The sequence below is a fragment of the Thermobia domestica genome, chromosome 10 (assembly GCF_964235325.1).
Source record: "Thermobia domestica chromosome 10, izTheDome1.hap1.1, whole genome shotgun sequence".
Lineage (NCBI taxonomy): Eukaryota > Metazoa > Arthropoda > Insecta > Zygentoma > Lepismatidae > Thermobia > Thermobia domestica.
This window is the reverse complement of record NC_137463.1, coordinates 60,592,557-60,603,625: the sequence shown is the minus strand read 5'-3', so window position 1 is coordinate 60,603,625 and position 11,069 is coordinate 60,592,557. Positions and strand designations below refer to the sequence as shown.

The 11,069-nt window shown below is 34.3% G+C and overlaps 1 protein-coding gene across 1 annotated transcript; it reads right to left on the bottom strand.

The window, feature by feature from the left end:
- Positions 1 to 514: 514 nt before the first annotated feature.
- Positions 515 to 6,614, bottom strand: LOC145661992 (uncharacterized). The gene is made up of 3 exons (XM_081727331.1): positions 6,327 to 6,614; positions 3,151 to 3,354; positions 515 to 952 (listed from the first exon to the last, which is right to left on the bottom strand). Exons 1-3 carry the CDS (start codon positions 6,381 to 6,383, stop codon positions 563 to 565), a joined length of 651 nt encoding a protein of 216 aa, XP_081583457.1. The 5' UTR covers positions 6,384 to 6,614; the 3' UTR covers positions 515 to 562.
- Positions 6,615 to 11,069: the final 4,455 nt, after the last annotated feature.

Genomic DNA, 11,069 nt, shown 5'->3' with positions numbered 1-11,069 from the left:
AGTTATAATCGCTTATACCTTGTTCTGAGAGATCGTATGTCTAACTCCGTAGTTGTAAGAATTCCTAAAAACAAAAATAGTTAAACCAAAATTTACTGTTCTAAGTATAATTGGGTAAAATTTACTGTTCTGAGTATAACTGGGTAAAATTTACTGTTATGTCTGGGTATAACAAACGGTTTTGCGAACTCGAAATATTTTAACAACCAGTTCTAGCGAACCGGCTTAATAGACCACTGTTATTACGGACCCGTCAGGAGGCGAACGTTGACACGGGGGATGCGTGGTCAGCACATCGACTTCAACGGGACCAATGCATTTTCCTATCTCTTAACTCAGATAGCTACACAATTGTTCCGAATGCCATGTCGACTGCAGAGTAATTTATTACTGTTATTTTTTTAAATGTTTAAGGTGCTTAACTTGTAAAACAAACATCAGATAATAGTTTAAAGATTTTTATTTAAAATTCATATAAAAAGAAGTATTTTATATCAAATAACAATGTGTCCTTACAAAAAAGGAATTATAAAATCTTCAGGAAGAGCATTTCTTATAAAGATCAGCATTCTTCCACCGAATTATGACTTCTTCTCCACCTGTCATTAATATTTAGGACATTCTGCCGTGGATTTGCTATAGCCTGTGCCCCAGCTTGGGATTGAAGTCCCAGAGAAAGCGGTGACACTGGTAATGTTTGTACAGGGGGCAGTGGTATCGCTGTTGATGGGAGTGCAGGTGATTGAAGTAATACAGAATTCAAGAGAGGGGCCAAAGTTTTTAGCAAAAGTAGAATTTGCGTACTGCAAGAAGATTGTACGGGTAGAACTGATGATGTCTGTCGACCTCCAAGCAGGGATAGAAGTGGTGATGAAGTTGTCTGTAGCGAGGACAAATGTCCAGGGTTTGCTCCCAACAAACCTTGCGATCCCAATACATCTTGGGAATTGCCCTGTAAATAGAGAAAGAATATGAATTTTAGTGCGTTTAAAAGAGTACATTACAGGGAAGAATAGCCTTTAGGGAAAACAAATATTGATTATAAATAAATTGCTATCGACTATCGGTTTCGTGTTAAGGAATTTTTATTTAACTTATTCTACTCATTAATATCATCTGATAATACAGGGTGTCTCAAAAGTCCCCTGACATAGGGTAACTGTTATTATCAGAGTTACAACAAAATGTAAGAGGAAAACAATCTCCGAATATGATATTTACAATCTATAATGACGGATTTTTTAAAAATCAAACTAGCCGTTAGGGCTATTCACTCTTTTTGCGCCTAATATTAAATGAAAATTCAACGTTGCCATTTACCTGGACCCACAACATAAGTGAATAAAGTTACTGTCTTTTACGTTAACACGTCGGTGACCAGCTCCATTTCAAACAATCAACATAGGGTCGATGACCAGCCCCATTTCAAACATAGGCATCAAACAACATTGATGCCAATGTCAGGGATCTTTTGAGACACCCAACATCAATCCTGTATTTTTATAACGCACAACATCAATCGCTTACATGCAGTATTTATGTATGTTAGGAGAAGACAAATAACAAGATATTATAACAGTGTATTTTTATATATTTAAATCACATAAATAAGTAAGTCGTCTTTTCTGACATAATAAAATGTGTTAATTATTATTGGCAACATACAACATATTCTTTAGCGCCATATTTATTCGTATTTATTTTTATTTTCCCGAAAACTACACATATGATGTTAGTTACCTTAGTGTCATATATCCATCCCAATCCTATATCGAACAATGTTATCGTTAACAAATACAGTAAATAAGTAATGTTTTAGAGTTGTTAGAACTAATACTACTTTCAAGTTATGTTCAGAGCCGTATTTAATATTTTTCTCCCTCCGGACAATTAGAAAATGTCCCCCCTCTCAATATTAACGTTTGGAGCAAAACTAAAAATAAAGAGGGTAAAATCTTTAACAAATTCAGATAATTTGTATAACATGTTGAGATATATCTTTCAATATTTTGGTGTCTTAAATTTAGAAAAAAAAAATAGTTTTATGGAAATCTTCGTATAATGTATCAAAATTTCTTGTTTCAATGAATTCCATTTGTTTACCTAAATCCTTATAACATGGAAACAGTCGTGAGTGTAACGCTCCTAATAGCTCACAGTCGCCTTAATAAGTGCCTTACCTTCGCTGACTGACCTCGAGCTATTCGAAATCAAAATTAGAGTTTGAACTCAAAGAAAAAATACTAGTTACTATTTAGAATAAAAATTACGCGAAAATGCATGGAATATAAACCTATTAAACATTAATTTGAGGTGAAGCATTAAATAAATACACTGTATATGATTTGCTAAAATCAATCAAGAACTTTTTGTGCAATCGAAAAGCTCATTACCGGTACTAGTTTATTTATTTATTTATTTTTCTTTTTCCTGAAGTATTTTGTGCTCATAAACATGTTTTTGCAGAGAAATATTGACTACATGTTTTTGCAGTTTTAGATATTTTCTGTCGAAGCGAATGTGAGATAAAAATTACAGACGTTTTTGATTACATTATATGTGTCTTTCTCAGAAATTATTCGAAACTTCAAATATCTCACTTTTCTACGATTTTTAAAAGTCCATTTTTATTAGTAACCGATAACTCAATTGATAGAAATAATCTACTCTTTTATTAGTCATCAATACTCAACTGATAGGAAAATCTACTCTTTTATTAGTAATCGATACTCAATTGATAGGAATAATCTGCTCTTTTATTAGTCATCGATACTCAACTGATAGGAATAATCTACTCTTTTATTAGTCATCGATACTCAACTGATAGGAATAATCTACTCTTTTATTAGTCATCGATACTCAACTGATAGGAATAATCTACTCTTTTATTAGTCATCGATACTTAAATAGTAGCAATAATTTGCTTTTGTTAGTCATTTTTGGTAAGTTGATCTATTATTTACTTAATTCTAATATTTCAGCTAGAAGTAAGTGAACAAGTATGGGTATATTGTAAATTTACATTGTGTGTCCAATCTTTTTCAGTCCAGAATTACGGAAGCACTTATTTAAGGAGGTTTTTTTTTTCTTTTTTGTTGTTGGTCTGCCTTATACATACGAGTATTATATGAATTTGTAAACCACACTTACCAACATTGTAGAAGTAAGTCCTCCCAATTCTAATCCTCCAAGTAAAGATGAACTTGAAGTTAAACCACCTAATCCTCCTAACCCTGTAGATCCTCCTAATCCTAAACCTCCTAACAAGGAAGTGGACTGAGGTAAACCTTGCAACCCACTTCCAAGTAGTTTTCCAAGAAGATGATTGTTCAGAGTCGCATCACCATGTTGGAACTGTATATAGTGAAAGAAAGATTAAAGTTTTTAAAAAAATAGTAACATTCTTGATATGAATAAACTTACTAAGCATACTAAAAAGAGCGATAGAATGAATAGGTTGTTCTAAATGATATATGAAGAAGATGGAATTAATGAACTGCAAAGAACGGAAATAGGCATTTAAAATTAAGATTAGGGATTCCATGGACGCAAGAACCAATAACAAGTATGGTTTCATTACTAGATATTTAAGACTAAACGTCGATATATTTCTCCGATAGGGGATGTGAACGTTCTGACCAGTAAAGACAAACTCGAAGAAAGACTTGTTTCCTGAAAATGCACTCTAGTCTTCCAAACTAATCGTTTAATTATTTTGAGCCTGTATTTTTTATTAACGGAACGAACTTTCATAACTATACGTAACGAACTTTAATAAACTATAGGAACAACCACAAGAACTTTCTGCGATGGAGCAATTTAGTATTGTCTACTACTCGGTGAGTTGCAATTCCCAAATGAGGATCGCTGCAATTCCCAGACTGTTTGAAATTGAAAATCTCAGGATGACGTTAACTTCAAACTCTTAACACGTTATTGCGGCTCTAGTAAATAAGTCTCAGTTAGTTATGTAATTTTCAAGCATTCAGATTTCACGTAAACTTAGGTTGAGTCCTCTCTAACCAGGAATGTCTCATATTCAAATTTCTGGAAGCATTAAAAATCCAAATAATTAATAGCGATTAACCTACGAGAAATAATTAATAAATACATACACAGTTAGATTCATTAATTACTTAAAATTAATTACATCTTAAAAACGATTTTGTTTTAAGATTTAGCGATCAATAAAAATAATATGACTGACTTATTGGCTAATTCATTGAAAATAATTAATTATTACAAACATTTTAGTTGAGTTGAATTTCAGTTTAGCGTCCCTTTCAGCAGCGAGGCTATGTGAGACGTGGACCTACTGATTAACGTGGAATCCGAACCACATGAGCTCCCGCCGGGAATCGAACCCGGGTCTCCCGCGCCAAGGGTGCATACGCTAACCGCTTAGCCACGGAGGAGCTCTACGAACATTTTAGTGTAATTAACATAATTATTCTTAGTATTGTCGTAATATTTACATACCTATGCACTTCACGTTTGTTTATCAGGTTTTATATTCGATTTATTTGATTTTCAGTTTCGAGGAATATGCAGCAGTAAGGCTATATGAGACTGGACCTACAGCTTAACGCAGAATTAATTCGAACCACACGAGCCTCACGTTGGAAACCGAATCCCCGGATCTCCTGTGCTAAATGCGCTTAGGCTAATCGCTTAACCACGAGGAAACTTGTCAGTCTTTATATAGACTCGAGAATGATTAAAGATAGGTAAATTCTGATTTTTTTTTTTTCATTCACATATACCAGGTCCCAGAGGGGAACAGGGTGTTGGCCACATCCAATAACCCACAAAAATGTTCAAACAATCGTAAACAATTTAAGGCAGGTAAATTCTTGTTTCAGATTAAGACAATTCAATCATTACAAGTGTGGAAGAGGAAATTCTATCATACGAGCGGCGTTTAGGGCGATTAAATATTTCCAATATTTCAGATTTCGATTTAGAAACGTTACAAATGGCTAAAAGTGTAATAATCTGTGATTTAAAAAAAAATTAATCTGAGTGTCAAGTTCAAAAGGGTTCAAGCCCTATAACAGTTTCACAATATTTTCCAATATGTTATCTTTTAAGGTTTTGTTTTGTATTTTTTGTGCAATCCTAATAGCTCGTGAAGGTCTGAAGATAAAGAAATTCTGGTTTTAGAAAGTAACAAGGTAGTGTAGCTGTAAGAAGTGAAATATACAGTATATGTATAAACAGTGGCATCTCTTAAAATTTATTACGTCGCTGTCACTATTGTAAAGTTGAATATTCCGTGGTGGGCCGCGGTGGCTCAGTGGTAGAGCGATCACCTCTGGCGCTTAGGGTCCCGGGTTCGCTCCCAGCCCCCGCCAAGTGAACTTTGTGGCGGACAAACATCGTGTGTGTGGGTTTTCTCGGGGTTCTCCTGTTTCCTCCCACCATTTCATTCGTTACTCATCATCACCGTCTCCTTTAGCCTAACCGGCATAACTGTGGGACGTAAAACTCAAAGATTTCATTTCATTTTTGAGTATTCCGTAATCCCCTCTTCTATTCTCCTTCACAACTCGCCATCTCACAATGAAATACGAAACAAATGAATGTAGGACAACATAAATAAAAATTTCATTTGGCTTCTCCAAAGTCAATTTTTTTTTTTTTAGCTCGTCCAAGTCTTACGTTGAGTCTTGTGCATAGGTGCAGGGACGTGCGCAGCGGCTCAATCCTTGCCCCTGCCCCGAAATCCCAAATTTTCTGTAAATTTAGTATAATTTTAGGGATAATTTTAAAAAGTTTAGTGTAGTTTATCCTCTCATTCAATTTGGACCCCCCCCCCCAAGAAAACTTTGGATCTCTCCCGAAATAAATCTCTGCATACGTTCCTGCATGGATACATTGGGTTAAGATGACGAGGGACGCGCTCAGGACAATTGAATTCACTCAAGGAGGTAAGACTCGAAAACTTTGAGAACCTCTGAAATACACAACACCGCTGCTCCTAAATAAGGAACAGGTGGGTAAACACAACTATCTTGTTGTAATTTCAAAGTTTCTATGATTGTATGCTTCAAAATTCAAGGTCCTGCGACTTTTAGAACACTCTGTATAAACTATTTTTAAAATCAGTGCCGGTTCTTGAGGGAAGTAATATTAGTAAATATCAATGATTTTATCGCTATGAACGAATGGAAGAAAGCCCACTTAATATTTTACTCGTGTATAAAGTGATAAGTACAACAGACAAGCGTTTTCCCCTTAGTTTACAATAATTATATTCTAATTTGTCACTAATGTGACTTCCTTTCAAATCCACCACTTTGTAAATTAAACAATATAGTACTTACTTGTATCGAAAGGAAACTAAGAATAATGAAGATAGTGATGTTGTACCGCTTTGCCATGTCGGAAGATTTTAAAGTCTGCGTCTTCTAGTCTGTGCTAGATGAAGTTACTTGAAACTATAGAAGTGATCTGCTGATAGTCCGTTATATAAAGGTAATTTTAAACGACAAAAGCTGTCTCAATCACTTAAACTTTTTTTCCTGTGTTGAAATTGACACAAAAATTGTCCAAATATCATAGCAACGTAGAAGTCACCCATGGTATTTTCTTAGGTAATGTCGTTTTATTGACAATTGTTTGAGGAATCTCCTCGAATGTAGGACATTATCAAGCGAATGACAACAATTTCACAGTTTACTATTTACCGTTAAATTGCAGGAATTCAATGACGAAACGATAAGAAGAATCCTTTAACACATGACTAAGAGAAATATAACATTTTTATGTATTTACATTTCCTCTAATGGGTGGGAAATGATGTGTGCCTGTTCTCCTATTGAGGTATAATTTGTTATCAATAGTTAATTCTTGCAAGACATATATAGAGACCGAATGGACCTTGTAAATCAAGGATCTTATAAAATAGAGGATCTGCCCTTACAACAAAATCTTGAAGCCATACGTCACAGTTTCGCCATCCCTACTCTGCCCACTCCGCCCAATAGGATCGCAATGTTTTAAGCCAACAATCATGGCGGAAACGAAAGTAGCCAATCAGACAATGGCATAAACGAGAGTAGTCAATCAGACGTGCCGATTCTCTTTTTTTTTTTTTTTTTTTTTGCATCATTGATTTAATAGAATGAAGATATACATATGGGCAGATCCTCTATTATTGCAAATAGGTAAATTTGAATGAGTTTACTTCAGTGGGCAAGATTCCCGATTCCGGGTTGGATTCATACACGACTAGTTTGCTAGTGTGTTCGTAGATTCCCCGACACAAATTTCGCACAAGCGACTTTAAAAAATCCTCTTTTTCTAATTTAAAATTTTCCTTACTTTGTAATCTTTCTGCACTAGTTTACGTGTGCCCATAAAAATAAGTGTTTCCTTATGTAATAAATAAATATATCACAAAATCTATATTTAAAACTCAATAGTTCAATATCTAAGTAAATAAATAAATAAATAAATATACAAGTAATAAACAGGCCATTCTTGGAGGTCGCGATAATTCAATGGTAAAGCACTCATATTTGGTACGTGAGATTTCTAGTTCGATCTCAGGTCGTGACAAATAAATTTTGTGTTAAACAAACACCGCGGACGTGGATTTTCTCGGAGTTTTCCCGTTTCCTCCCACTTTCTTCATTTTACTATTTCGTTCATTGTATTCATCGCCGTCCACCTCAGTCATGGAACACAATAGTGAGACGTTAAACTGAACGAAGAAATAACCACCTAAAAATAGCATTCCATGCAGTTGGTACATTAAATAAAACTGAAACACGTACTAGTTTTGTCCACGAGTCTCGAAAACAAGACGAGAAATTTGGAGTGAGTAGATCCGGGTTTGATTTCCTGTGGAGATATTCGGTAGAATTGAATTTTATTTTATTTTAGTTTATTAATTTGATTTAGTTTATTAGTTTATTTACTAATAAACTTTGTATGTAGAAGGTATTCTGAGAAGTGCTGCCAGAACTTACAGGTAAATCAAGTATCTTAGTCACAGATCTAGTATCCAAACTTTTCTCACACATTCTCTTACATTAACTGATTGTTTTATGCCCATATTCAACAGCTAAGGTTACAAAGGACAAAGATTTTTTTTTTTATTTATGTGGGCCCTAAATGATCCCTGTACTTCAATCTGTTGCAGTTGTTGGATATACAGACTACCCTATAGTCTTGCACTGACCACCACTAAACGCGGCGAAAAAGAATTGGATTATAGAATCTAATCACTCCAACAACAATTCAGCAATAAATTTGACTTAGATTTTAAACAGACACTTACGCAGGAATTTATTTTGGGTGGTCCCAATCTTTCACGACGGGGAGAGTCTAAGGGATAATATGAGGATAAATTATATTAAAATATTTAAGATCATCCCTAAAATTTATAGATTAAATTTACAGAAAACACGGGATTTTGAACTTCCAGGACCCATCCTCTGTACGTGCCTGGTTTTTATGGCTGAAGTTAGTAACAATAGATTCACGAATATTAGGGTCTACTGTATGTATAGAAGTACAACTAATGTGAATCGCATACATCGCGTTAAGTGCACAAGTAAATCAAGTCCAGTTTTGGTCATTTGCCTCGTATTTCATCTTTAACCTCTCTATCTAAAACTATTTTTATATATTCATTTCCAGATATTGTAAATAACTCTTACAATGTTTAAAAAAAAAACGGTGTAAACGTTTCCATGTATTTAAGCGTTTCGTAAAAATTTTACGTTTCTCCCACGACTTTGATAATAAGACTTAATTCTCTTGTGCTCTGAACGCCCCAAATATGTATTGTTCTTCAAAGATGGGCGATTAGATTGGATTGATTTAACGTTCTTTTTCCACTATCGAAAGTCATGGGTGGTAATTAGGGGAAGCAAACGGGGCAGTTGCCCCCATCACTTTTCTGAAGTGACCCATTAATTTATAAATGAAATATTTTCATTTGGAAATATAAAGTTATTGTATGTATTACTGGTTCATAGAAAAAAATGATGCCATATAATACGTATAATATTTGCCGTTGCGCACTGAGAAAAATCCGTTCTCCGGACAGCGGTATATTGTATATACAAATATACGGTATCCTCTTACTTACTATAGAAATCAGTACGGAGCATACGTTATCCGTATGCTACATAGGCACTGCCCTTAGGTGTTACAGGATGTCTGATGTCTAACAGTCTTCCTTATATTACATACATACATGTATGTTAAATTCGCCAGCTTATATACGTCCATTTGTATGTGAGATCCTGACCGCCTACATTGTTTCATACGGAAAGTACTTATAGATGGAACACTTATATAGAAAGTATTATAAAACATGCGCTTTCAGTTATACGTTTGCTGTACGTTAAGTCCAAAAACTACAGAATTTACAAATGTAACATACGATTTTACGTACGCCACATACAATTTTATACTCAGTGCGTCAGTACGTATTGGTTGTCTTCCCGTGGAGTTAAGAAAACTGCAGGAATTGTGTTTTAATTGTCGTGGAAAATGGACCAAAAATTAACTCATTGGAGCCCAATAATTCTAGCGTTCCTTCATTTCTTCTTACAAGGCCTCGATTTGTTAGTCAGCCGCTTTCAAACTAATTGAGATAACATTTCCGGGGAGGGGGGTCGTCTTTCACAAGTTTTTCTTTTATTTGCACAAAAATCGACAGTTTCTAAAATGTCCTTCTTTTTTCTAATTGTAAGAAAATATTGATTAAAAAGAGAGTAATAAGAAACAACTTCCAGCTTTTCCATTGTTTTGTAGTGTAATATGTGAAGTGGTGTGTTTAGGGGTGAATGTGTGCATACAATTATACAATTTAGTGAATTGAACATAATTCTAGGTTTTAGGATTATTTTGTATAACTGTAGTGTGGAATGATTCTAAGTATTGTTGAGATTTAATGTATTCCAAGAAAGTGAAAACTGCACATAATGGTAACGAAAATGTTTCGGTAAGCTGCAGAAGTATTTCTTTAAAATTGTAGCATATGCTTGTATAATAGTATTTACTGTCTCTGTAAGAGACATACATTTAACATCATGTGAGGAATTAAAAATATAAGTTATTCATTAATCTCCAGTTTCAGTGTAACTTCTACAAAACAAGCCTCATTATTCATTATTATTATTAATATAATCCCTTCTATTAACTTGTTTTGCAAATTCGTTATTAAATAATCTGATCACACAATTTTCCAGACAGCATTTTAAAATGTTCATCAGCAAGGAAGCAAATTTCTTCTTACACTTTCGTTGTTTAAAGGTACAAAGGGCTAGTTCCTACTTGTGTTGCTCATGTGAATTTACTTAATAAAATATGAAATACAATACACGGTCTTTTAACTGAAAAAGATAGTATCCTGTTAGTTATACAATTTTTCGTTAAACAATGTCTTGCCCCCCCCCTTTACTTTTGATGTCCTATATCCGCCACTGATCGAAGCTATATAGACTCGACCTATAATTTAAGTAAGATAAGGAAGGTAAGTAACAAACTCATGACCTCAGAAAACACGAACGCTAACCATTCAACCAAGATGAGGCACCCAGAATGACTAACATCAAGTTGAAAACATTAGATGAAAATGTTGTTACAACCATAAAAGCTACGTCAGCATTTTCATCGGAAACCATAACACGTTTTCTTCAACCTTTACTGAACTTATCCGTCTCACATTAAACATGCTGTTATTGAAGAAACATAACTTTTCTTTCGTGTATTATGTACAGATATTGCACTATTCTACATTAAAATGAAAAGTTTGTACTTCTCTGAAGAATTCCATATTCACAATTGCGCAAGTCTACAAGTGAGAGAACAGAATGCTACTTTTAAAAAGAAGTCATTTCTCGACTTTCTAATAAAGTTACATGCTGCCACCACGTCATCTCAAGTTAATACATATAAATGATTTCAACTTCTTGATTTTCAAAGTAAAAGTACAAAATGGCTGTAAATGGAAACATTATCTCTTCGACTGGCATTAATGAAGTTTATTATTGCAATCCGGTCTAACATGACGGAAAGACAGGCCTGACAACAAAAACCCTAATTGG